Raw genomic sequence first — 26,952 nt, 5'->3', positions numbered from 1 at the left:
AGGTGTAGCAATGACTAACATGGCCCTTGCCTTTAAGAATCCATCTGAGGGTGAGGAAGGGAGTCAGACGTGCGAGAAAAGTTCTGTTGGGACTTGCAAGTTCTGCAAGGTAACTATCCCGCAGCGTGATGACCCACACTGGCCGACAGGGTAGCTACCAACAGCTACCAACCACATGTGGTTAAAGCTAGATTTCAATTAATTAAAATTAAACATTTAAAAATTTCAGTAGCCATCTGTGGCTCTTGGCTACTCTATTGGGCAGTGCAGATACGGAATGTTTCCATCTGTATGTTGGACAGCGTTGGATCAGACTGTAGGATCCATATCTGTTTCTGCCCATCAGTGTATCACAAGTACCAGGCTTGTCCTAGACACTCATTACCTCCATGCTGAATGGATGGAGGAAGATGTGTAAAAGATGTATAAACAGCCAGAAGAAGAAAGATGCGTTCTCTGGAAGAATTCCTAAGCAGGTAACAGTGGAGCTGCATTGAAAAGGATGAGGAGACCCTTACCAGGTGGGCAGGAACGGAAGGGTGTTCCAGGAGAGAGAATGACTCTGGTCTCGCCACTTCTTCCTTCTGCGTGCTGATGCCTCAAACCACAAAAGGTGTTACTATTTTCTTCACAAGGGAAGGAAACTTGTAGCACTCACACCGTGTTCTCTCCCAGGGCATCTTTGAGAGGTGTGATCTCGCTCAGCTGTTGTGAGGCAGAAGGGCCAGGTGTGATATAAGTATAAGTCATCTAGGTGTGAGATCAACCTGATTTCAGAAAACAAGTGTTTTCATGCACGTGACTAATATAGAGCTTTGGAAGTGTGATTGGCACATTGAGAAATGAATATGGACTGCTTCTCAGCATCGGGAGCATTGAATGTGGGATTGGCACGTGGTATGATGAAGTTGCTCCAGTTTCCTCCATTTTTTTTTCACTCATTCATTCACTTGATGAGCACTTTGTTGAGCAGTTGCTGTCTGCGAGGCACTGTGCTCAGTCCTGCAGACACAAAGGTATCTCTCAGCCTTGTCCCCAAAGAGCCTCCAGTCCAGCGGAGGCATCAGGCAGATGTATAGCTGATGATAACACTGCAAAATGGGCTTGGCTTGGTAGCAGTATCACACGACACCAGAACCAGGTACGAGTGCTCGAATTTTCTTTCCTGCTTTGTTCAGCAAAGACTAGGCTCTTTGGAAGAAAAGCAAAACATCCCTCAGAGCCAACACCAGCGTTAGGTTTCAGAGTCTTGATGCTTGAGTCAAGAGTATCAAGTTTGAAGGCAAGGTGCTGGAGTTTGGACCCCATCCTGGCACTTTGCAGTGGTGTGACCTTGGGTTTTGGTTTTCTTATCTGTAAAATGTGGATAAAACGGTGACTTACAGGGTAGTTATTAGGAATGAATGAGATAAGCTGTGTGAATCACATAGGAAACACTCAACAAAATGTTATTACATTATGGTGAACAGTAGAGAGGAAGGACGTTGAGAATGATGCTGTACCGACCCTAGAAGTCTCCGCTTTGGGTTGTTCCGGGGCAGGTGAAGATCTCTCCTTGCCCAACTGCCCATGATAATCAAAGAGCTGCCCTAGTTTCTGAGAAGTAGTGTGTGAGTGTGGAACCAGCATGGATAAAGCCTCCCTCAACCGGGGATAGCATCCTTTGTGATAGCATCCTTGGTGCTCTTCTGTGCTGGGGGTTTGAGATGTTCTTGGTGGAGAATGTGGGCACAGACTCTGAGCCCTGCCTAGAATGGCTGTGTTTCCTGAAAATTCATACTGCATGGCAGAAGTGTCCTGCCGTCTGTGCAGTCCTCTGTGGCCTCCTTCAGACCTTTACCTTCCGTCCTCCCAGAAAGCTCACCCCTAGTCCCAAGGCAGCTTATCTTTCAGATAATGGGTTTCTGTTTCTCTTTGTGTATCTTACAAACTGCAGTGCATTTCCTGACACACCTTTTCTTGCTTCACGATGACAACAGCACACCATTTCTGGACACTTTAGGGGTCATTCTGCCATTTCTCGGTTGGTTGGGTGGGTTTCCTTCCCCCATCACCTGAGTTGAGGTGTCCTTTTCAGTCTTTAAGAGTCTCTCCTTAGGGAATCTTCCACACACCTGGATTCCTTTTTCTAGATTCTTTGTCCAATCTGATCATCTCTTTTAATATATGAGTTTAATCTGTTCACAGATTAATGTGATTATTAACATATTTGGATTTTTTTCTCCTAGTTTATTTTGCATTTTCTTTTTATTATTCTGCTTCTCTGCCCTCTCCCATCCCCATCTCATGACTTTTTCATGCTTTTTATTGAATTGAATGTTTTATGTATTTCCTCTCCCTGGGCTGACTTGGAAACTAGCTATAGATTATGTTCTTAAATTTTACCATACATACTTAGCTATAAATTTTTCTAACAAATATGATATCCTCCTATTGTGTGTAGCAAGGAGGACTCTATTCAGCTTTAAATTCTCATTGGAAATCTTGTTTTTGTTTTGTATACCAAATGGTGTTAAACATCAAAGATTATGTTTATTATTTTCACAGCCAGTAATCACATTTACTGAAATTTTTTTAATCAACTTTGTTTCTTTTATCCTACACCTTCCTCTGAATTAACTGTTTGATTTGCTAAAGTTTCTCTTTGTAATTCTTTCAGACTCCGTGGTAGATAAACTCTCTTAGTGTTGGGGTGCCTGAAAATGCCAATTTTCTTGGTTCTTTAAATGCTGTTTTAGCTGGGTATAAAATTCTTGATTGACAGTTATTTTCTCTCAGCATTTTGATGATAGTAGTTCATTTTTTCAGGCCTCTGTTATTGCTGTTGCTGCTATCAGTCTGTCAATCCTTTTCAATAATGTGATTTTTTTCCTCCATGCTATATTTTAGGATCTTCTCTTTACCCATGACATCCTGCAATTTCATTATCATTTGTCTCTTCATCCTCAGAGTGCTCTTTCAAACAAAGAACTTGTCTTTTCTTTTTTTTCCTTTTCTTTTGGTGAGGAAGACTGGCCCTGAGCTAACATCTATTGCCAATGTTTCTCTTTTGCTTGAGGAAGATTGTTCTGAGCTAACATCTGTGCCAATCTTCCTCTATTTTTTTGTTTGTGGGATGCTGCCACAGTGTGGCTTGACAAGCTCTGTGTAGGTCTGTGTCCAGGATCTAAACCTGGGACTCCTGGGACGCCAAAGTGGAAGGCACTAACTAAACCTCTACGCCACAGAGCTGGCCCCGAACTTGTCTTTTTTTAAGTTCCGGGAAGTATTCAGCTATTATCTATTTAGATAGTCTTTCCTTAGAGTTATCTCTTATACAGAATTTTAATTTTATTCTTGTTTACAGGATATTTGTTTTTAAAATGTATTTGACTTTTTGTTTTAAGATAATTTCAGACTTACAGAAAGCATTATAGAGAACCTCTGTTCAGATTCATCAGTTTTCAACATTTTCCCACATTGGCTCTCTCTCTGTATAGGTCTCTGTGTTTATGTATGTATGCGTGTGTATGTACATACGGGTATAAATAAATAGATTCACACATACGTACACACTCATAAGTTATATACAAATGATTATACAAATGATTATTTTTTTCCTGAAACATTTGAGTATAGATCACACACATCGTGCTTCTGTACCCCTTAATATTTAGTATGGGTATTTTCTAAGAAAAAGGATATTCTCTTAAGTCAACACACAGCACAGTTATGAAATTCCAGAAATTTAGCATCAGTACAATACTTTTGTGTAATCTGTGGTCCTTATTCCACTTCTCTCTTTTATCCCAAAAAAGTCCTTGAGAGAATTTTTCCTCCAGCATAGAATCCAGTCCGGAATCCTGTGATGCCTTTGATTGTCGTGTTTCTTTATTCTCCTTTAATCTGGAACAGTGCCTTGGTCTTCCGTTGTCTTTAATGATGCTGACGTTTTTAAGAGCACAAGCCAGTTATTTTACACACTGTTCCTCAGTTGGGGTTCCTCTGATGTTTCCTCAAGATTACATTCAAGTTACTCATCTCCACTAACATGCTTGACATGATGTTATTTCTTCTCCTTTATCTGTCTATCATCCATCCATCTGTCTGTCTGTCTATCAATCATTTCTACCTATTATCAGTGCAGACTTGAAAATTATTTTATGCAGTGGTTTATAATCCATTACTCCCTGTTATTTATTTTTATGTTCCAACTATCCCAGATTTGGCCAGTGTGAGCCCCTTCAAGCTGCCTCATATGTCCTTTGACATGCCTGACTATTCTTTTCATCACTTCCTTACTTCCAAGTACAATAAGATTTTCCAGCCCAACTTGTACCTTGTCTGTCCAGCCCTGGAAGCAGTCCTTTCTCTGGAGAAGCCCTGGTTTGTTTTAGTGGGGATTGGTATTTAGAAGCCAACATCTGGGATCTAGGTGTGCTCATTGTAGAGTTTCATTTCTTCTAAGCCCTTTCAGCTGACAGAGCTGGGAAATATATATAATTTTTAAAATCATCAGTTCATACCGATACCTCAAATTCCATTCTAATCTCATCAGCTTTTTCCTTGTCTCCCCCTGTTCCATAGTTGCATAGAGAGAACCCTCTCTCTCCATAACACCACACATTTACTCGTTTGCTCAACCCTATACTGCTCATAAAATAATTTTAGAATTGCTCCACCCTTACCACTATGAAAAGAAACCCTAGAAGAGCTCAAGATTTGTTTGAGGCTATATAAGTCATATTATCACACCCAAAAGTTATTTATGTTGATTCTCCCTGTGCTGCAGTGTGCTTATGTTATTCATTTGAAATACGATGAGATTAATTTCTTTCTATTTGCATGCAGCTTATTTTTTCCCCATCCTTGTCAATTTTATTTTCTTAACATGCTTTAGCATCCTTCCAAAAATTAAAACAAAAAGATATATTCAGAGATTGTCCCTCCTTCCACATCCCTTCTACTTTCTGCCAACCACTTGTGGGTAACCAATTTCATTGTTTTCTGATTTATTCCTCCTGCATTTCCTTTTTGCAACAATAAGCAGATTTATCTATTTCCTCGTCTTTCTTACACTCTCTTGCCTCCCTTCACTTGAAGGTATATTTTGGAAATCACTCCGTGTTACTTGTTAGAGATAGTTATTCTTTTTACTGCTGCATAGTATTCCATTGTGTCAATGTACATAGTTTATTTCCCCAGTCTATGCCTGGATATTTAGGTATTTTCTAATATTTTGTGATTGTAAATAATGCTGTGACAAATAATCTTGTGCATGTATATTTTTGTACTGTTAGAGATATATTTTCATGTCGCATTTCTAGAAGTGGGATTGCTAGGTTGAGAGTAAGTGCACAAAGAGTTTTGTCACCTATTGCCAAATTCCCTTCCATAGTGGTTGTACCATTTTGCCTTCCACCCACAAGTAAGAGAATGCCTGACCCCCCACATTCTCTCTAGAAGAGAATATTGTCAAGATTTTGCACTTTTGCCAAGCTGACGGGTAAGAAATGGTATCTCAGTGTAGTTTTAATTTTCATTTATTTTACTGTGAGTTTTAATTTGCATTATTCTTTTGAGTGAAGCTGAAATCATTTATGTTTAAGGGCCATTTTTACGTAATATTTGTGGATCTGTGCATCTCTTCTGTCCATCTTTTTCCTGGAGGACTTTGGTTGTCTTGTCTTCAGTGTTGACAAGTTCTTTAATTTGGGCGTCTTAGTCTTTTATCTGTGATGTGTGAATATTTTTTTTTCCTGTTTGTCATTTGCCTTTTAATTAGTTCTTTACCTTACTCCCATCCTTGTTTCCTTTCTGCCTGCTTTTGTTTGAGAATTTCCTATTTTAAATGAATGTTTGTCTAACATCTGTCCCATTGATCATTCTAAACGTCCCTATTTTAAAGTCCTTGTCAGATTGTTTCATGAAATTCATTCTATTGTATTTGGAGTAATTCATGTCACAAATGTTGATTTTGTTGGCTAGATTTCTAAGCATTAGATATCTTCCTGTTTTGGTATTTTGGTGCACAGGCTCATCTCAAGAGGGAAGGGTTTTTTGGTTGGTTTTCTTTGCTCTCTCTCTCTCACTCTCTCTAATAGTTTGTGTTTGCCTCCGCCTGGCCCAGAGCTCCCAGGAAAGCCTCCGCCCTGGGCAGCACATGGCTCTGTTATCGTTGTTCTGCCTTCATGGAGAGACTGCACGCCATCCCCTGGAGTCAAGCCGTCTGCCTGGGTCCCGCTCCCATCCTGCATGGAAGACTTAGTTTCTGCTGCCTTCTAGTCCACTTCCTGCCCACGGCTCCCGGCTCCCAACCTCACTTACTCCTTCGTGTTGGTGTTCTGCCTCTCACACACACACATGATTATCTTTGTGCGCCCAGTATTTTATCTGTCACTTCTGTGTGTTTGGAGCAGAGGGACTGTGTCAGAGCATGGTCTTTTGGGAGCCTTCTTAATGGGAAATACTTCTGTGTACTCCAAAAGAAGGAATGTGAGAAGGCTTGAAGGGAACAGAAGGAAGGAAACCAGCTTGATGGGGAGTTTCCTACATCCCCCCAACGCGGCAAGCGTTGTTGCCTTTACTTTGCAGCCATCCTGCGAGGCAGGAGTGGTTTCTCCCATTCCACACGCGGGAAGTCGGGGCACAGAGTGGGCAGTGGGCTGCCCAGCCTTGCGGCCCCTGAGAGGAGGGAGTGTGGGGGTTTGAACGCTCATCCCTCATTGGGTTTCACTCGGACTTTTGGGCTCACCAGGTTGGTCAGTCCCCTCTCTGCCTGGAATGCCCCGTCTCTTGGCCTGGGTCTGTGGCTGGGCTTAGAGGAAGGGTGTGGCCTGGGAGTAGGGGAGGCCTGGCTGTAGGACTCACCAGTTCATCCCTCTTTTCTGGAATGACTTGGCGTCCTTCAGCTAACATTTGTGAAGTGCCTAGGATGAGCCGGGCACTTGGCTAATCCCATGTGGGTTCTTTAATTAAAACAGCTCAAAACAACCCTGAAGAGCAGGTACCATCAACCCCATCTTATACTCAAGGAGACTAACACTCAAGAGCTCATGTGGCTTCCTCGCTTCTCCCAATTAGCAGATGCAGGGCTGGGATTTCCGTGCTGATTGCAAACCCCTAAACTTCCATGCTTCCGGTACGTTCTATTTCCCATGGCGCCTTCCCTGCCAGCCTGCCGCAGTCTCTTGGGAGGTATGATGCCCCAGAAGGGGAGAGTCTTGAGGGCGCTAAGTGTGAGGGCAGAGTCTGAGGGGCTGCAGGGGGGCAACTTTCCTCTGCGTCTCCTGGAGGGGCCCGTTTCAGTCCCTGACATTCAGAAACATAACAGGACGTGAATTCAGGCCCTCAAGGAGTCTGTCCTCCCTCCCTTCCTTGGCCCAGAGATGGTGCATCTTCCGGGTTACCATGGGAGACTCAGGCCCACTGTCCTGATAGAGAAAAAGGCTTTGAATTCACAGAGACACTCCCCGCCCCCATTATTCTTTGTCACAGCACCACGTTGTTTTCCCATCTGTAATTATTTTAGGTGTCAGTTTACTTGTTTACTTCCCATCTCCCCGACCTGAAGCAGGCTCTGTGGGGGCAGGGGCCTTATTTCTCTAATTTTTGTTGGCCCTCCATTGTCTAGTGTGAGAGCTAGCTGTAGGACTTGATAAGTAGATTTTTAGTGAATGAACGAATAAAATGAGAGTCAGCTGGCTCCAGTCCTGGCTCTACCATTTAAAAGCTCTGTGGCTTCCAGCAAGGTATTCGCTTTTCCTTATCTGCAAAATGGACTCACAGTGGCAGTTACCTAGGACCGTTGAGAAATTGAGACAGCGTATACAGAGCTGCTCAAAAAAGATAACCCTCGTGTCCTCCTCCTTGATATAATTGTTAATTAGCACCTCAGCTCGGTTGGGGGGTGCAGAAGGATTTTATTCAAACCTTCCCCAGCCCCAGAAAGCATTGATGTACCCAAGCCCTGAGCTCCTGACTTCTCACCAGGCGAGAGCCGGTGTCCACTGAGAGCCGCTCCCGTTACGTGCTAACCTCCGCCAGCAGGACCACAGCACGCATCGGCCTGGTCTGCTGAGAGACCGTGGCCAGCTCCAATTAGGAAGCCCTTCCGCAGAGCTGAAGGTTTTGAGGTTAACCCTGAAGAAGCAGCTCCCTTTACACAGCCTTTTAATTAAATGCCTGCGTTTATTTTCTGGAGTGCATTGAATCATTTTACCCGCATCGTGGTGTCTGACAAAGGCCAGTTGCTCTGGGTAATGGAAAAGTGCAAAATGAGGAGGCTTCCTGGAGTCTGTTGGATGACACAGGCACTGCTGCTTCTGTGCCCCTTGGCGGCTGGGCGCTCATCTGGGTACAGACCCAGCATGTGGGAGAAGCGGTCCAGGGAAGCATTTCCTGGTTCCCACCTTTGGCTTGGTTCTTGAGATTCCAAGACCCCCAATGCTGATTAAGGGTGTGAGTCCACTCAGGTGGATCCAGGGCTCCAGAGGCCGAGGAACAATTCCCGTGGACTCCTCGGTGCACAGGTCTTATGCTGGGCTGTGTTGTACGTGATGGTGGCCCTGCCCTCAAGATGCTCACAATATTGTAGGAGAGACAGGGTTCACACAGAAAATATTTTTGTGCTGAGCCAGGCTGTAATGATTATAAAGCAAGTGACAAGCAACCATTTATGCATTGTATACTATCTCCCAGGTCCTTTAAATATGTTATCGAATTTGACCCTCAAAACCTGCTCTCTGAGGATCAGCAAACAAGGGTGTCCACCCCGTCTACAGTAATTTTCCCAAGTGGGGCACAGGTCTGGCCTCATGGGGCTGGCTTCTATTGGTTCCAGCATTTCAGTCTCTGTAGTGACTTCTTTTCCATCCCTGCCAGAAACAGAATGAAAGGTTCCGACAGTGCTTAGCACGTAGCTATGTCCTTCTCTGGGTTTCCTCGTACCCTTCCTCCCGCACCACTGCAGCTTAACGAGGTCATCTTTGAGATGCAGCTCCATCCTGCATGGGGCAGTCACCCCCCGCCTCCCAGCAGGAATGGTGACACGCAACAAGCTTTTCAGACCTTCATCAGTGTTCAAGCACAACCCTTGAGCAAGGCTGCTCACGCCCCGGCACCAGTGGGGCTCCTGGTGATAGACCAGTCTGTGGATTGTCTGGACCCTGGTTCCCAAAGCCTGGTTGCTGGAGCAGTGGCAGCAGCATGGGGGGGGGGGGGGCCCACAGGCTGGGTTTTAACAGTTCTGCAGGCCATCCTGATATGCTCAGGTGTAAGAACCACTGGGCCAGGTTCTCGAACCGGCCTGCATGTCAGAATCACCTGGGAAGTGTTTATGGTTTTTAAATTTATTATTATTAACTTCATTTTAAAATGTATTCTTTAAAATAAACTTCACTTTTTAAACAGTTTTAGATCTACGGAAGAATTGGGAAGATAATACAGAGAGTTCCTGTAATACCCCACATTCAGCTTGTCCTCGTAATATTAACGTCTTATATTAGAATGTACGTACGTGTGTTACAGTTGATGAACCAGTGTTGATATGTTATTGTTAACTGAAGTCCATACTTTATTCAAGTTCCGTTAGTTTTCACCTAGTGTCTGCTCAAGAGTCCCATCAGGATCCCACATAACATCGAATCGTCATGTCTACTTATGTTCCTCTGGGCTGTGACAGTTTCTCAGACTCTCCTGGTTCTTGATGACCTTTGTGGTTTTGAAGTGTACTGATCCGGTATTTTGTAGAAGGTCCCTCAATTTGGATTTGTTTGATGTTTTTCTCCTGGTTAGGCTGGGGTTGTGGGTCTTGGGAGGAAGACCACAGAGGTACCGTGCCCATCTCCTCTTATCATATCAAGGGGACGTGCAGTCATTGTGACTTGTCACTGTTGGTGTTGGTCTTGATCTCCTAGCTGGAGGGGCTTTGACTTCTCCATCTGCCCCCGTCCGGTTTCTCCACTGTCCAGTTACTCTCCCCGCCCCCGACTTCCCACGCTGTGCTGTTTGGAAGGAAGTCAGAGTGTGTACCCCACACTAAAGGGTGGGGGGTTATGCTCCCCCTCCTCAAGGGCAGAGGATCTCTGTAGACTATTTGAAATTCTTCTGGACGGGAGATTTGTCTGTTCGCTCCTGTTTATTAATTTATTCAATCATTCATTTATATCAGTGTGGGCTCATGGGTGTTTATTCCATACCGTCAGTTATAATGCAATACTTCTTTATTTTGTTGATCAAATTGTTCCATCTTTGGCCATTGGGAGCTCTCCCAGTTGGCTCCTGTGTCCTTTTGACATACCCCCATCATTGTGAAGTTTATTATTATTTTTCAGCCACTACAAGCTTATCTTGTCTGTGTCCTGCCCCAGTCCTAGAATCAGCCATTTCTCCGGGGAGCCCTGGTTCCTTTTACTGAGAATGATATTAGAAGCCAAGATCTGGGGGCTGGCTGTGCCCACTGCTAATTGGGGTGTCATTAATTCTGAGCCCTCTCAGCTGACAGCAAGGAAATACCCGTGTATTCCTAACCTGTGTATACACGCTTATCTATAAATATTTTTGTGTGTCACCATCTGTATCTGCTCTAAGCTAAACCTGAGTTCATACTGATGTCTTCAACTCCAATCCAGTACCACGTGGATCATTCTAGCTTCCTCCCCTCGCTTCTCTGTAAACTCTCACTCCCAACAGTGAGAAACCTTGTTCCTACCCTCTACTGCCATTTGCGTGATGTTTCACTTCCAGCATGCGTGTATAGTGGTATCAGAATCGTAGCTTGTACCTACCTCCGTTGGAATCAACTTTATCAACCGGAGCACAGTGCTTCTCTACAGACTATTTGCCTTTAGTCTTACAGACTCCACTCATTTCTGAAGTTACTCGGGTCAGCTCCTTTCCTGCTGCCCCCTTCAGTGAGGGCGTTTCACACATTTGTAATACTGTTGGATCCTTCTGTGACATTCTGCATTCCATCCTGGGATTCCCCCAATCTCTTAAGTTTTTAAAAAAATTTGTGTACTTTAAGATTCACTCTGCTGTGAAGTTCTTTGGGTTTCGACAAACACTTAACATCTTTTTTTCACCATTATAGTCTCATACAGAATAGTTTCCCTGCCCTAAAAAAAATGCCCTGTACTTCACCTGTTCTGCCCTCCTGTTACTCCATCTGAACCCCTGGCAACCACTGCTTTTTTTTACTGTTTCTATACTTTTGCCTTTTCTAGAATGTCCTAGAATTGGAATCATGCAGTGTGTAGCCTTTTCAGACTGGCTTCTTTCTCTTAGCAATATGCATTTAAGATTCGCTCATGTGTTTTTGTGGCTTGATAACTGGTTTCTTTTTGTTGCTGAATAATATTCCATTGTATGAATGTATGATCGTTGGTTTATCCATTCATCTGTTAAAGGGTGTATTGATTGCTTCCAATTGTTGGTGCTTGTGAATAAAGCTGCAGTTTTTGTTTTGTTTTGTTTCGTGGCCATAAGTTTTCAAAGCAGTGCGTTCCTTGTTGCTGGAGGCATCTGAGCAGAAGCTGGGTGCTCACTGGCGGGTGTGTGGGAGAGGGGAGTCAAGGACCACATGGGGCCCTTCACGGAGAGCCCTGTCTGTCCTCTTCCAAATTTGGGGATGGAGCAGTTAAACCCCCGGCCCTTCACCACCCCAGAACCGAGGCTGCACGGGGTCCCCATCGCATCCCACCCTTTCCGTGGAAATCTGAACGTTCTCTGCTCGCGACGCTCTTGTGCGATCGTTGCCTTGTCAGTTTCTCACTTTGTTTATCTGACTTCGGAAGGTTCTGCGCTGACCAACGGGGCGTTATCCCTGCACAGCCCGGTGAAGAGGAAGCTGGAGGCAGAGAAGGACTACGTCTTTGACAAGAGGCTCAGGTACAGCGTCCGCCAGAACGAGAACAACTGTCGGTTCCGGGACATCGTCGTGCGGAAGGAGGAGGGCTTCACGCACATCCTGTTGTCCAGTCAGACCTCGGACAACAACGCGCTGACGCCCGAGGTGAGGGGGCAGCACCAGAGGGAGGGTCAGGCGGGAAAAGCCTCTCCCTCAGTCAGGGCGGGGCGCTGCTTTCTCTCCGTTACATCGATGCAAATAGCCAACACGCACACAAACTTGGCTACAGGACACAATCTGCTAATCACTTGACGTACATCACTATTTGATCTTTATGACCAGGGCACGATACTGTCGCCTTTTACAGGGAAGGCCCTGGTGAACAGAGATTCAATAAACTGAGCAGGGTTGCATAATTAGTCAGGGGGCAGCCCCAGAATCCAAACATCGTGTCTGGGGCTTTTCCAGCTAAACTACGTAGTAGTCAGCATGTCAGATTTCTGTGCTTTAGACGGACTTCTGTTCACTCAACTCACTTACTTTTTTTTTTTATTGGGATATAATTCACTTACCATAAATTTCACCCTTTTAAAATGTACAATTCAGTGGTTTTAGTATATTCACAAAGTTGTACAACTATCACCATTATCTAATTCTGGAACTTTTCCATCACCCCAAAGGAAATGCTGTTTTGAAATGAGTGACCTGTTGGTGGTCGCTCCCCTACTCCCTTCCCCAGGTCCCTGGCAGCTGCTAACCTACTTTCTGTCTCTGGACATTTCATACAAATGGAGTCGTACAATATGTGGTCTTCTGTGACTGGCTCCTTTCGCTGAGCATAGCGTTTTCAAGGTTTATTCGTGTTACAGTGTGTCTGTGCTTCCTTTCTTCTCATTGTCTGGCTATGCCACATTTCATCTATCTGTTCTGCAGTTTGGGGACGTTTGGGTTGGTTCCACTTTTGGCTATTATGAATAATATCACTAGGAACATTTGTGTACATGTTTCTGTGTGAACATATGTTTTCAGTTTTCTTGGATATCTTCCTAATTGTGGAATTGGCTGGGTCATATGGTAACTCCATATTTAACTTTTTGAGGAATTGCCAAGCCGTTTTCCACAGTGGCTGCACCATTTTACATTTGCATCAGCAGTAAGTATATGGAGGTTTCAATTTCTCCACATCCTTGCCAACACTTGTTACTGTCTGTCTTTTTGGTTATAGCCATTTTAGTGGGCGCGAGGTGGTATCTCTTTGTGGTTTTGATTTGCATTTTCCTAACGTCTAACCACGTTGGGCACCTTTGTGTGTGCTTCTAGGCCATTTGTCTATCTTTGGACAAATGTCTATTCAAATCTTTTGCCTGTTTTCCAAACTGGAGTTTTTTACATTGTTGAGTTTTAAGAGTTCTTAAAATATTCTGGACACCAGGCCGTAATCAGATACGTGATTTGAAAATCCTTCCTCCCATTCTCTGGGTTGGTTTGTTACTTTCTTGATGGTGTCCTTTGATGGACAATTTGAAAAATGTTGATGAAGTCCAATTTATCTTTTTTCTGCATTACTTTTTGATGCTAATCATATTGTCTTAGGTGAACAGAACTGGGAAACAATGAATACTTAATGCAGTTGGGTCGACAACACCATTCAAAACGTGGGGTACTTAGTGGGGAGCGATGAGGGGACTCTTGATGGCGCAAATGTGGGAAAACACTCAGCCAAGCGGCCTTCTCCAGCTAGACTGACCTGGGGCACGGCATAGAGTCGCAATGACAAAGCAATGACAGTGCAGTGGCTCTTTGTGCTTTGTATTTGCTATTGTCCCGTTTCATCCCACCGGTCCCTTCTGATGTACGCTTATTATGATCCACATCTTACCGATGAGGAAACTGGCTTAGAGAACTTACCGGGCCTGGGGTCACATGGCATAACCGAATGTCGCTTTGGGAGGGCAGGGCAGGCACCGCTGTCACTCTTGCTCCCTATTTTGTCTCTCGCACGCAGCCCGGTGCCTGCCCCATTGAAGACAGTTAACTGCAAAGCCCCTTTTCCCTGTCCCTGTAATATGCTTCACTCTGCTTTCGTTGGTAGCAATGAACACATGGAGGGTCGGCCACAGGGCTGTGTCTTGTGGGGCACACAGTCGAGGAGTGACTGCCCACCCAGACTGGGATGGGTAGGATGGCCTGACCTTGCCTGGTGTATCCAGTACACTCGGCGAGGCCCAGGAAGTGGGGTGGGGTGGGGTGGGGTGGGGTGGGAGGCGCTGTGTCCTTGAACTTGTCATCACACGTCCTATCAGCATGATTTGCATAGACTTTGGTTCTTTTACAGGATGGTGGGTGTGACAGTCAGGAATGACCGCCAACCTGTAAGCGCAGAGACGTTTGTCGTTTGTGGGGATGGTGGTTGCTTGTTGCCCCTCCTTTAAGCATGGTGTTTTGGGGTCTTTCCCTCCTCCACCTTTGGAATCATCCCAGGGTTCTCTGCTGTGTAGACCTCTGTATAGGATTCAGAGAAGTCCAGACCTGGGGTTTACCCCAAAGGCTGTTCTGCACATGTTTATGTACCTGGAAACCTTGTTATTTTAAGCTCGTCCTGAAACATCCGCAGGAGACCAATTCTTGTTGGATTTTTTCTACTTCACTACTTTTTAAAAGCATGCTTTAAAAAGACACAGCCTTTTCCTTTGATGAATCGAATAATGTGAATCTCCCAGTTCGTTCTGTCTCCCTGGATCAGCTTTGCATGTTAACTACTGCCTACTCACCGTGGAGAACGCGTGGCATCCTGCCGATTTAGGTGCACGGCGTCTCACCTCCCAAGACAGGAGCTTGGTTAATTCGGGCTTGCATTCCTAATTGGCGTGTGTTGGTGACAGAACAGGAGGAAAATGGAAAACTCTTATTGATCTGGTGTTTTCAGCTGTCTCAACAACCAGAGTGGATTAGCTGTATGGATAAGCCGGCTAACCGGGTAACGTGGGCCCAAAAGAAAGATCCTACTGAAGTGAAGAGGTGGTGTTAGCAGAGGAAGACTGATTTGGGAGTCTAGCAGACCTGGGTTCGAATCCTACCTCCACCAACTCACCCCTTCTGTCCCCTCGGGAAGCTCGTTTGCCTCTCTGAGCTACAATATCTTGCTTGTAGGATTAGCGGTAACATCTGCAAAGAGGCTCACAGAGTACCTGGCGCGTAGGAGGCCCTCCACAAATGTTCCTGTCATTGTTAGGGTGAAACAGAGGTGGTTTAATGGGCACCGGCAGACCCGGCCTTGCTCGTTTGTGGAGGGACAAGAGGGGGCTGCCTTCACAGTCATAACTGAATTTCTTTTTCTGGTTGTATATGTGACATTGATTGGATTGGCCTCATGGGCAGAAATTCATACATTGCTGAGTGTGTTAACTAGATTCTGAGGCTAGCGGGTGTGTCGTAATATTTTTCCTGTCTGGAAAATAGCGAAGAACCAGGAGAATAATGAATATGCCCCTTAAGAAAAGAGCCAGCACAATAAAGTCTTGGTGACGGAAAGCTCATCCTCTTACCCCGTTAGGAGAGGACCCCATGCCCTCACTCAACTCCCGGTTTTCATCAGTGCTCCCAGCCTCAGCAGACAGCAGCACCACCACCCCGGGAGCACCCCAGACATGCAGAAGTCACATGTCACACCTTCTTATCATACACCACATCCACACTATCTTCAAGCTATTTCATTCTTAAATAGCTCCCTGATATGTTTCCTTCTCTCTGTTTTCATTATAAGCTTCCTAGTTCACACTACTAGGCTGTCCTGTCTGGACTATCACAATTACCTTCTCACAGGTCTGCCCACCTTCACGTCTCCTGCCCTGTAATCCATTGTCCACAAGGCAGGCAGAGTGCCCTGCCGGAAACACAAGTCTGATCAAGTCACCCCTTCCACACACATGTATACCCATACACACTGTGAACACATCACTGGATCCCGATCACTTTGGTTAAGAATTAAAACCTTTGGGCCAGCCTCGTGGTGCAGCGGTTAAGTGCGCACGTTTTGCTCCAGCGGCCCGGGGTTTGCCAGTTCGGATCCCAGGTGCGGACATGGCACCGCTTGGCAAGCCATGCTGTTGGAGGCGTCCTACATATAAAGTAGAGGAAGATGGGCATGGATGTTAGCTCAGGGCCAGTCTTCCTCAGCAAAAAAGAGGAGGATTGGCAGCAGTTAGCTCAGGGCTAATCTTCCTCAAAAAAAAAAAAAAAAAGAATTAAAACCTTTAATGTGGCCTGTAGTGTAAGTGCATTCTGACCCTTGAGCCTCACCTCATATCACATGTCACTCTTCTCCCCAGCTGCACTCCAGTCACGCTGGATTTCTTTCATGCTCACACCTGCCCCTGGACCTTTGTGCATGCCTGTCTTCCTGACTGAAACAGCCTTCTCTTCCTCCTTGCTTAGCTGACCCTGCTGTTCCTAAAGATCTCAGCTCAGCCATCAGTTCCACAGGAGAGTCTTCCCTCACCTCCCTGACCAGGTTGTATCGCTCTCTCATGTGCTTTCATAGCACCATGCGCCCCTCCCTTCTGGAACTTATCCCAGTTGTTAGTGCACGTGGATTTGCGTGGTAATTTGTTAAGTGTCTGATTCCACCCGTTAGACTATAAACTTCTTGAGGAGGTAAATACTGTGCCGTTCACTCAATTCAATAAACATTTGTTAAATTCTACTCTGTGCAGGGCTCTGGACTAGGTGTTTCAAGGGTTATGCAGATGAGCAGGATACTATTTTAGTTCTTAAGGGATTGTATTGTCTATTACTGCCTAACAAATTGCCCTAAACTTAGCATCTTAAAACGACAAACATTTATTATCTCACAGTTTCTGTGGGTCAAGAATCCGGGCCTGGCTTAGCTGGATGCCTCTGGCTCAGGGTCTCTCACAAGCCCGCAGTCAGGGAGTGGGCTGGGCTCCACTCTCGACTGAAGGCTCGGTGGAGGGGGAGCCGCTTCCAAGCTCACCCAGGTGGCTGTTGGCAGGTGTCAGGTCCTCACTGGTCAGAGACAGCAGTTCCCTGCCTCGTGGCTACTCCACGTGGGCTGTGGAATGGCCTCTCCATGGGGCTGCTCACACGTGGCACCTTGCCTCCCCCAGACCGAGAGCTCCAAGAAGGGGAGAGAGCACAAGAGGATGGCCCAGATGAGCTATAGTCCTTTTGTAGCCTAGTCTCCTCTTGAAAGGGACCTCCCTTCCCTTTTGTCATATTCTCACGCTTAGAAGTGAGTCACTAGGTCCAGTCTACACTCAAGGGGAAGGGATGACAGAAGGGCATGAATATCAGTGGAGGGGATCCCTGAGGACCAGCTTACAGGCTGCCTGTCACAGGGATTTAAGTCAGGTAGGAGGCAGGATAAGGTGAGGATGCGCCTGTCCTATAAGGGAGTGCGTCAGAAGCGTCATAGCAGGATTGGGGGGTCAGGAGAATGAAGAGTGTGCCTTTGGTTGGTGATATTTGGGAACGCCTTCACGAAGGTGGTTGCGGTTGAGATGGGCCCCGGGTGACTGAGTTGAGCAGGTAAAGATGAGGTAGAGACAGGGACCCTGGTCTGCTCTCATTTTACACCCACTTCTGATGGATCTGGTTATCTGCGTCCAACCCGCGGCAGATCGGAAGCTGGAAGCAGTGGAGGACGACTGTGCCTCCCCCAGCAGATGCTGACAGCGGAGCCAGCGCCTGACAAGGCAGGGAATCTCAAGAACAGATTTAGGACTTCAGGCGCATGGCGGGCTGGTACCATTGGTTATCGCGGCTCATCCCAGGAGCCTCTGAGGGGACTGGTCTGTCATACACCAGCAGGTGACCACTGAGAGTTGGTTACGTGTGTGCAGTGTGTTGTGTTGAAGAAGGCAAAGGAGTGTGTAATAATTTTAGAACATTTTACTTTAAACAAACCAGTGACATTATAAAATTTGGGGTCCTTCAAGAAGGTGGAACCCCAGCCATCAGTCCCAATTGGATTATCAACACAAGAAAGGCAAAGGAAAGGTGTACTAAGTAGATATAATTTTTTTCAAATTAAAAAAATGTACTTTGTACTGTTGTTGCATGAATAAAACACAGATTTATTTCCATTTGGTTCTTAAAGGAGGTGGCTGTTTTGTTGCATGTTGTTTTCACTAACTGACAAGGAAGTGTGACCACAGATGGAGAGGCCACTCGGAGTCCGGTGTGGAGAGGCAGCTTGTGCTTTACAGCAGGGTTTCTTGTGTTTGCCTCCCAGAGAACAGAGTTCACATGTGGGTGAGAGCATGTCTGTTTCTGGGGGCAGATGGATGGAAGGACCCACGAGATAGTGGCCTCTTAGCGTTTTTGCTGCTCACAATGAATGGCCATGGCTTGTACCCGGTTAGAGGGGAAAGTGCTTCCCTGTCCTCACAGAGTGCAGGCCAGGAGAGTCTCGTTTCAGATTGACGTCTCACCCTGTTTGTTCCACTAAGATTTACCCATTCATGGAAGTCATCCTTCCGTATGGAGTAGAAGAGAGAGAAGGGCCAGCGGGATGAGGTCTGCATCCTGCTTCTTCCCCTGACTGGTCACCTCCGGCAACTTACTTCACTTCTCTGAGTCCTCCTCCCTTCACCTGCAAGATTGGGATACCACTCCCGACCTTACAGGGTTTTTGTTTGGAATAGAATATTATATGGAAATGACTCGATGCGGTCCTAGCACTTCTAATGCTTACGAAATGGGGGCTTCTTTTAAAAGTATAATTTAAAAAGCAGTGCTCTCATAATATTTCCCCACTGTCCTCTATGATTATGCCTACTGGGTAATTAATAATGGTCCTTTAAAAGGCTGCTCACTTACTGTCCCCCCACTGGACTCTCAGCTCCATCCAGGTGAGGGCATGCCTTGTTTTCTCTTACCGTGTGTTCTCTGCATGTATTTTTTCTCCTTCCCTAACTTCTGTTGGATTGAGTAATTGAGCTTTTATTTTACATCCCCCCATTCATTATAATTCATGTACTTTTAAGAAGTTTTCCTTAAGTTTTGTACCCCGAGCGAAGCCTAAATGTGGCCGTTCCCTCTCCACCACTCCAGACATGCACACCTGCGTGCTCCACAGTCATCCCTCCTCTCGTTGTACACACTCTTCTCTCCTAGGACTAGAGTTCTACCTTGGGCAAACCCCCAGCCTCCACGCGTCGATATCAGGATGGTGACTTTTACAGTCAATTCTTCTGTTGATTTATCCACATGTTCACGTATCATCCACATTCACCAGTTTCTTTGCTGGCTGATGTTCCTTGCGTATCAGTTTTTTTCTTTCTGGATATAGTTTTCTTCTTCTTGAAGTGCATCCTTTTTTAGTTCTTTCCATGAAGGTCTAAGAGTGGTAACATTCTTTTACCGAAATTGCCTGATCTTTACCCTTGCTTTTGAATGATAGTTTAGTTGGATACAGAATTAGTATTTGATGGTCATTTCCCTCAGCACCTGGAAAATTTTCTGGGTCTGATGCCAAAGCCCACTTCCTGTGTGCCATCTGCTAGCCATGCAAGGGTCTTAGTTGGATTAAGGATGTGCCAGGGCCGGGCCTCCTAGAGATGGCTAACATACCTCACCTGGGCTGTGCAGCGGACTCCTTCCCATGCCTTGGAAAGGGCTGAACAAGCAAATGCTGGAAGAAGATTTGCAGAGATTTGCGGGGATTAAACGACTCCCAGCCGGGCTTCCCAGTCTGCCCAGTGACCCACCACCACCTTATTAGCACTCTGTGCCTGCCTCGGGGGTAGTACAGGGTCCCTGGTTATGGTATTTCTTTGTGTGGCCTGGACGTGGCTTGTATCTGGGTGGGGGGTACTCCCTGCACAGGCAGAGCAGAGTACTCACCTCCACCCTCAGGAGTGAGGCCACCGGTCTGAAAGCCCGGGGCTCACAGGACTGGTCCTTAACATTCCTGCAAATCCTCCTCTGCCCGCAGATCATGAAGGAGGTCCGGCGAGCACTCTGCAACGCGGCCACGGACGACAGCAAGCTGCTGCTCCTCAGCGCGGTGGGCAGCGTGTTCTGCAGCGGCCTGGACTATTCCTACCTAATCGGCCGGCTGTCCAGTGACCGGCGAAAGGAGAGCACCCGGATCGCGGAAGCCATCAGGTGAGCTGTGCTCCTTTTCGCACACGCTGGGGCCCTCCTCGGGTGCCAAATTTAGCAGGTGAAAGCACAGGCTACTCAGTTAAATTGGAATTTCAAACATGAAGAATTCGTAGCATAAGGATGTCCCGTGCAATATTTGAGACATACTTATGTTAAAAAAAATTTGTTATTTATCTGAAATTGAGATTTTAGTCAGGCATCTTGTATTTTCCTGCCAAAATTAGAGATGCCTTTGCTTTCTAGGTTGGATCCCACTTTATTCTTTCGATTGAAAAGAGATTTTATTTCCTTAGGTTAAGCCCCGTGTCTAGTAATGTCTATGTATTATCCACAGTGCTCCTGCCCTCTGGCTGATGGTGAAATCTTTGAGTTTCTGGGCGTTCCTGTGCCCTGGAGCTGACGTGGCTCAGCCCTGGGGAGGACGATGGAAGGGTTCCCTGGGAGGCTGTGCATTTGCAGACCAGATGGGGTTGGCCGTGTCTCCCCCTCTCTTGTTACCTTTGAGGCAAATGTTGGGATCCTGCGGGTGACATCCCATTGCAGCAATCAGTATTTCTTCTGGGACTCTGAAGGGTGGTTAGTTCCCTTCTCTTTACAGATTTATCAAAAGCAGGTGGGTGTGATTTCCAGCGGAGGCTGTCCCTTGTCCTCCGCCCTGGGAAGGGCACCCGGGCTCGCTGCTGCACCTGCACCGTGCTCAGAGTCATGGTTCAGTAATGCCACCTGGTCTTATTCCACGTGGTGTCGGGGATTTTTTGGGGCCTCCAGTCTTGCTGTGCTGTGGCAGCGTCACACGGAGGCTGATTCCCCCACCTGGCTGTGGGGGGCTTCCAGGGGTAGCGGAGTCTCCAAGAGATGACGTGGGGACACCCTCGTATGTGCGGTTCCGAGTCCCTCTTCAGGCTGAAGCGTCCCCTGGGGTCTCTGCTCCAGGACATCCATGGGCTTCCTGTTGCAGAATTCTTGCAGAGGAGACTTGAAAAGCCGCAACGCTGTATGAGAACAGGCTTCGTGGTTTCATGCTGCGCTCAGGGCTCCTGGGTGCAGACAGCCCTGGCCATGTCCACGGCGGGGTGTCCCCTGCTTGTCATGTCCACATGATGCAGCTGCCTTGTCCTGTAGCAAGGGGAGCAGCAGGGTCCCCAGTAAGCTTCTCTCCTCATTTATGGGACCATCAGAGATGGGGCCTGAGGACAGCCTCGGCTGTAGCCGCCATCATCTGGTTGGTGAATTCAGTGGAGGCATTAGCTAGATTTCCGGAAGTCCCAAACTCCAGGAGATGCTCAACCCATTAGCCCACCTCTGGACCACACAGTCAGTGGAATTCAGGCATTTGCCATCCCGTCAGGAGGATGAGTTTCTCTTAGGCAGAGTGGAGGCAGAGATGGCACAGGGCATTCTTCTTCATGCTTCAAAGGGAGTGGTAGTTCCTCATTCATGATCTGGTAGGGACGTGGGGAGAGGGAACGGGGATGTCCCCTAGGCCACTGATTCTCAGCAGCGACAGCACAGAGAATCCCCAGGGAGCTTTTCCAAAACCCAGCTGCTTGGCAGCACCCGCAAGAGATCCTGAATTAAAGAGTGTGGGGTGGGGCCAGCACATCTTTGCTATTAAAGTTCCCTCGGGGGTTGTAGTGTGCAGCCAGGGTTGCGAACCCTGCCCCATGCTAACCAAGAGGTTTCTGTACCGCTGACTGACAGCACTAAGTTTTAGAAACAAAAAGATCCTTATTTTTATGCAAGAGAGAAAAGGTGGTTATAAGAGAAGTGGGTGAAGAGGAAGGTGATAGAAAGGATAAGGGGGAGGTGAGGAGCTTTGAGAGAAATGGGTGGGGGTGCAGACAATATGGCCCCATAGAGAAGAATGCCCATGGGGTCACCACCAAACTCCTATGGGGGGGCTTCGGCTCCACCAACTCTGTGGTGCTCCCTCCAGCAGCCACACTTCAGAGTCTGGGACACAATGTGGCAGAGAAGCATCGTGAGTAAAGGGCATGGTCAGTAAGTGAGTTTGGGCCATGCTGGCAGCTCTGTCCCACTCCTGCAGATTTTCCCGGCATGTTAACGTATTTACCGTCTGAGAAGTCTCTTGCGAGAGAACTTTATTTAAAATCTAGCATGGCTGAAACATCTTTTGGCCATCGAATCTTATAAGCTACTGACATCTCTCGTAATTCTCTTGGGACATGCCTTCTCTCGGCTGGGCTGACCTCCAGGATCTGGGCATGCTGCACAGCCACAGCAACCCCCCCCACACATACACTCCCCGCCCCAGCAGTGCTCCCACCCCGTCCTCATCGTTTCCTAAAGAAAACATGTGCGCACATGGCCCAGTGCGCCGTGTTCACTCTGCAGATGTTCATTGAATGAATTAGCAGATGTGGGAAGAGCTCGGTGATTCATTCAGCAGAAGCCTCTATCCAGGACCCAAACAGAGCTGCCTGCCCGCCCTGAAAGGGAGGCTGCCCTCACCTGAACTCCTCACAGGTGATGTGGTGGCCTGCTGGTGGCTAGCTGGACCAAGAGTGATCAGATAAGCCATGTGAAACGCTTGGACTCTTCCTGGCACATCCTAAGTACTTAGAATAGGTATAAAGAATTGTTTTCATTGTTACTACTGTTATTTCTGGCCACGAGTTCTAGCTAAGCCTGGGTCTAACTATGGAGCAGGCTTCCAGAGCAACCCTCTGGGGCTCTGGGATGACTGTCACCGTGTGGATCTGGTGCTCACAGGCTCTGTACCGGCTGACCTGGCTCTGAGCTTTGGCAGTGAAAGGGCCGCACCCCACGGCTTAGTTAAAGGGAATGGGCAGCCGGGTCACAAAGGAAATGCCAGTTGCTCCGCATGAAATCCAAACATCCCCATGTGCAGAATTTTGCTTCTGAGCCTTCTCTGGGCCAGGAGAACACATCACAGACACTGAGAATGGAACGAAAGCCACGTCTGCCCTCCCCGGCAGATGCACTGGCCGTAACCATAGCGGCAGCGATCCAGGGCTCCCCGGGTGTTGGGCACTGTGCTGGTGCCCTGTGTGGACTGTCTCATTTAATTCTCATACGGCCTATGGGGACACACCATCAGCTTCCCTATTTTACAAGGAGGAAAGTGAGGCTTCAGAGACTGGTAACTTGTCCAAGATCTCACCACTAGTTAGGGACAGAGTCGAGACTTGGCCCCACGTCTTGGAGACGTCAAAGTTCCTGCTGCTTCTACCACATCAGAACAGTCCAGCAGCTCAGGCAGGCAGAAGCCGCAGGGCTCGGGTTGAGCGGAGGAAGCTGCGAGGGCCGGGGTCAGCCTGATGGACTTGGATGCTGGGGAGGACAGCCAGCCATCTCCCTAGCGCAGCCCCGCTGTCCGAGTCAGGATCAGATATCTGAGCAGCAGCGTCTGTAATGCAATATCCTGTTTGCCGTCTGGCTCCCCCATCCCCTGGGCCCTTGCGATAGAGATCTGCTGCTCGAGGTGAGAGGAAATGGATGGGGAGAGTGGTCTGTGCTTCACATTTTTCTATCAAGGAAATGAACTGATGAGGCTGCTTGCATTGAAACAGGAGGGGTTGGAGATGGAGGGTTGGAGCTGTGCACACTGGGCCCCTTTGCCTCAGGGGTCCCTGATGCTCCTGCACAGAGCTTAGGTTGTACACAAAGCGAAAGTCTCTGGGGTCTAGAGGGGGAAGCTTCCAGAAGGTTGTGAGGGCTCAGGTGAATTCCCAAAGGACTGTCATGTGGATGACGGAGCAGAGGGAATGGGGGTATCAGAGATTCCCACGTGAGGCCCACAGCAGGGATGGACCCCCTTTGTTGAAGATGGTCAACAGAGGCCAGAGGATGCATCCTCAGGATGCTGTGGAGGGAATTCTGCCCCAAGGGGAAGATTTGGCTCCATGACTCTTACAGTCCTTCCCAACTCTGAGATCCAAGATGCCAGAATTGTATGAGGGTGTTTAGGAATGGGACGTCTGCCAAAGATCACCCAAACCCTGTGGTTCCAAGGACCCTATAAAGAAGCCCCACATCCCCTGCAGACTCCAAATTGCATCTGGTAAGAAGTACTTGTTAAAACCAGCGACTGAGGCTGTGAAGTTAGGAAGCCAAGCCAGGAAATGGACCATTGGAAAACCAGGAATAAGAGGGCCATGGTGCCAGGACTCCCTCTTTGTAGCACTGTCCTTTGGGGGTCAGCTGAAGTGGGGCCAGCAGCGGCTGAGATAACCCATCATCTACTCAGAAAGAGTCATACAGGAGTCAGAAATGAGATGTCTCAAGCCTGAGGTGAGGGTGCATACTTTCATGATGACATATAAGTCATAAGATTCCCCCACCGCAGCGAAATGTTAAGCAGTCTTCTCACGGTTGAATCCAATCCCAACATGTCACCATGACACCCACATCATTTGTTAAGAACTAGGGGGGAATAGTATCAATTGAGAAGGGATAAATCAGCTCTACCTTTGTATTAGTTAAGTATTAGCTGCTCTAATAATAAAACTCAAATATATATTATGGCTCAAATATACATTATGAGAAATTTACTTCTCACATAGGTGAACCTAAAGCAGGTGTTACTGATCAGCCCATGGCTGTCCTCCAAGTGGTGACTCAGGAACCCAGCCTCCTTCCACCTTGTGGCTCTTCCAAGATTGCCATGCTCGTCAAGATGAGAGGGCTTGGAGAACCACATGGTGGGAGGTTTCCATGCACCAGGCCTGGAAGTGCGTATATGGTTTCCACCCACATTCCCTTGGCCAGCGCTTGTTTACTTGGTCACAGCCAGCTGCAAGGGACGCTGGGGAGCGTGTTCCAGCAGTGGACCCAGGAAGAAGAGGACAGGGAAGCCAGGCCTGGTGAATAGCTAGTGTGTCACTGCCACACATCTGCAGTCTTTGCTCTTGTTCTGGGAGAATCCTTTATGTATTCAGCAGCTGTTTACTGAGTGTTCGTCCTGGTAGGTGTAGAGACAAAGCGGTGCACAAGGCAGACCTGTGGGTTTCCTTAAGGAGCTGAAGGGGGAGGAGAATTCAAAAACAAGAAAGCAAGCAGATAATTAGGATAACTGCAAATTGTGATAATGGGAGAGTTTTCCAAGAACTCTCAGAGGCCCGTGCGGCTCATGCACAGTGAGCAGGGGTGAGAGAGACGTGAGATAAGCCTGGAGAGGTGAGCAGAGGCGGACCAAATCACGGTCGGGAGTTTGGACTTTATTCTTGTGAGTTCTTGGCAGTTTCCAATCTCCCACCTGAGGATAATGAAGGAGGCGGGCTTTCCTAGATGTCTTGGATCTTCCCTCCATGTCCAGATGCATATTAAAATGTTATGGATCTTATATAGCAACTAGGGGGAAGGTGAAAAGCGTTCTAAGGCGAAGGAAGTAGAGGTTATTGCGGAGTCTCTGCTGAACAGGTGAAGGTGCGTGCTGTAGCCTTGCTCAGTGCGGAAAGCAGGGAGACAAAATACTGCTGAATCCCATGGCCATGGTTCCAGATGTCTCACGCCTCCAGGGGAGTCCAGTGTCCTTCCCCAATTTTGATCAAAGCCACCCTAACGCACAGACCCTCGCCAGCATTCTAGAGCCACCCTTAATGAGTCTGGCATCCTTTTAGGTAATTGAGAATCAGACAATTCTAGGAAGGAAAGAAATCTTAAATGTCATCAGTCCCCACCCGTGCCCACCATCTGAAACCTGGATTTCCTCTGCAACATCACCCAAAGTGATCAGCGAGCCAAAACTGGAACACCTCCAGTGATGAGGAGTTCATCCCTCCCAAAGCCGCCCACTCCACCTCGGCCAGGGCGCTTCAAACATCCCTTCTCTCCTTGAGTTCAAGTGTGCCTCCTTGTAACACTTGCCTTTTGGTTCTATTTCTGGTTCTGGTTCCAAACCTTAACATGCAGGTTGTCTTCCTTAGGATATCTACAATTTGTCAGTAACTAGGGAGTGGAAGGATGTGGTAACTGGGTCCAATATTGGGACAACAGGTCCCATAAACCTGGGATCATCTGGGAAAACTGGGACATGTGGTCACCCCGTGAATTTCCCTCTCTCTGAAAAGCTGGCACTTGTGCTTCACACCTGTTGCTGGGAGAGAGGGACCCTGCCTGGTGCCCCTCCCTTCTGACGACCTGCGGGTGCATCACAGCTTTTTTCAGCCTCCGCAGAATGAAGGGTGTCAAGGGGTCCCCACAGGCCTGGGCACCTGTTAAAGAGAGTCTTCTCTCTCCTCCTAGGGACTTCGTGAAGGCCTTTATCCAGTTTAAGAAGCCCATTGTGGTGGCCATCAATGGGCCCGCCCTGGGCCTGGGCGCCTCCATCCTGCCCCTCTGCGACATCGTGTGGGCCAGCGAGAAGGCCTGGTTTCAGACCCCCTATGCCACCATCCGCCTCACGCCCGCCGGCTGCTCCTCGTACACCTTCCCCCAGATCCTGGGCGTCGCGCTGGTAAGTCTCTCGTCTCTCCCGTGGGCTTCCTCTCTGTGATGCGTGGATTTGGGTCCCGACAAGCCCCCTCCTCTACCCTGCGTTTAGGATATGGTCCTTCAGGTGGATAGAAACCTAGGGGTGCTCCCAGCCTGTGGAATCTGCTGGTGGTCTCAGCTTCCTCTGCCCACCACGCCAGAGGAGCTGGGATGCGGCGCAGCTGATCTCAGAGCCTTCAGGCTGTGGGGGCCGGATCTCAGGGGCCGGGTGGCTGAGGACTGAGAGGGTGATGGGGATGTTTACTTATTGAACATGTACTGTGTTCACTTACGTTAGTTTACTTAACTAAGCACTTAATTTAGTTAAGTTAGTTCACTTAACTAAGCACTAAACTTAAGTTTGTTCACTTAACTAAGCACTTAGTTAAGTTATTCACTTAACTAAGCACTAAATTTAAGTTTGTTCACTTAACTAAGCACTTAACTAAGTTAAGTTAGTTCACTTAACTAAGTACTTTGCATAAGTCATCTCATTTATCCCTCACAACAGCCCGATAAGGTCCTGTGTTAGGGTGGGC

General features: G+C 47.5%; 1 protein-coding gene across 2 annotated transcripts in view; it reads left to right on the top strand.

Annotated features, from left to right (window-relative positions):
* Nucleotides 1–26,952, top strand: part of CDYL2 (chromodomain Y like 2) — a 156,704-nt gene that overhangs the window by 116,442 nt on the left and 13,310 nt on the right. For both annotated transcript variants that reach the window (XM_023637366.2, XM_070262085.1), the window contains exons 3-5: nt 11,775–11,992; nt 19,785–19,957; nt 26,186–26,396. In XM_023637366.2, coding sequence (XP_023493134.1) covers nt 11,775–11,992; nt 19,785–19,957; nt 26,186–26,396 — 602 coding nt within the window. The remainder of the gene's footprint in view (nt 1–11,774; nt 11,993–19,784; nt 19,958–26,185; nt 26,397–26,952) is intronic.

The sequence above is a fragment of the Equus caballus genome, chromosome 3 (genome assembly GCF_041296265.1).
Source record: "Equus caballus isolate H_3958 breed thoroughbred chromosome 3, TB-T2T, whole genome shotgun sequence".
Lineage (NCBI taxonomy): Eukaryota > Metazoa > Chordata > Mammalia > Perissodactyla > Equidae > Equus > Equus caballus.
This window is presented reverse-complemented; position numbering and strand designations above follow the sequence as displayed.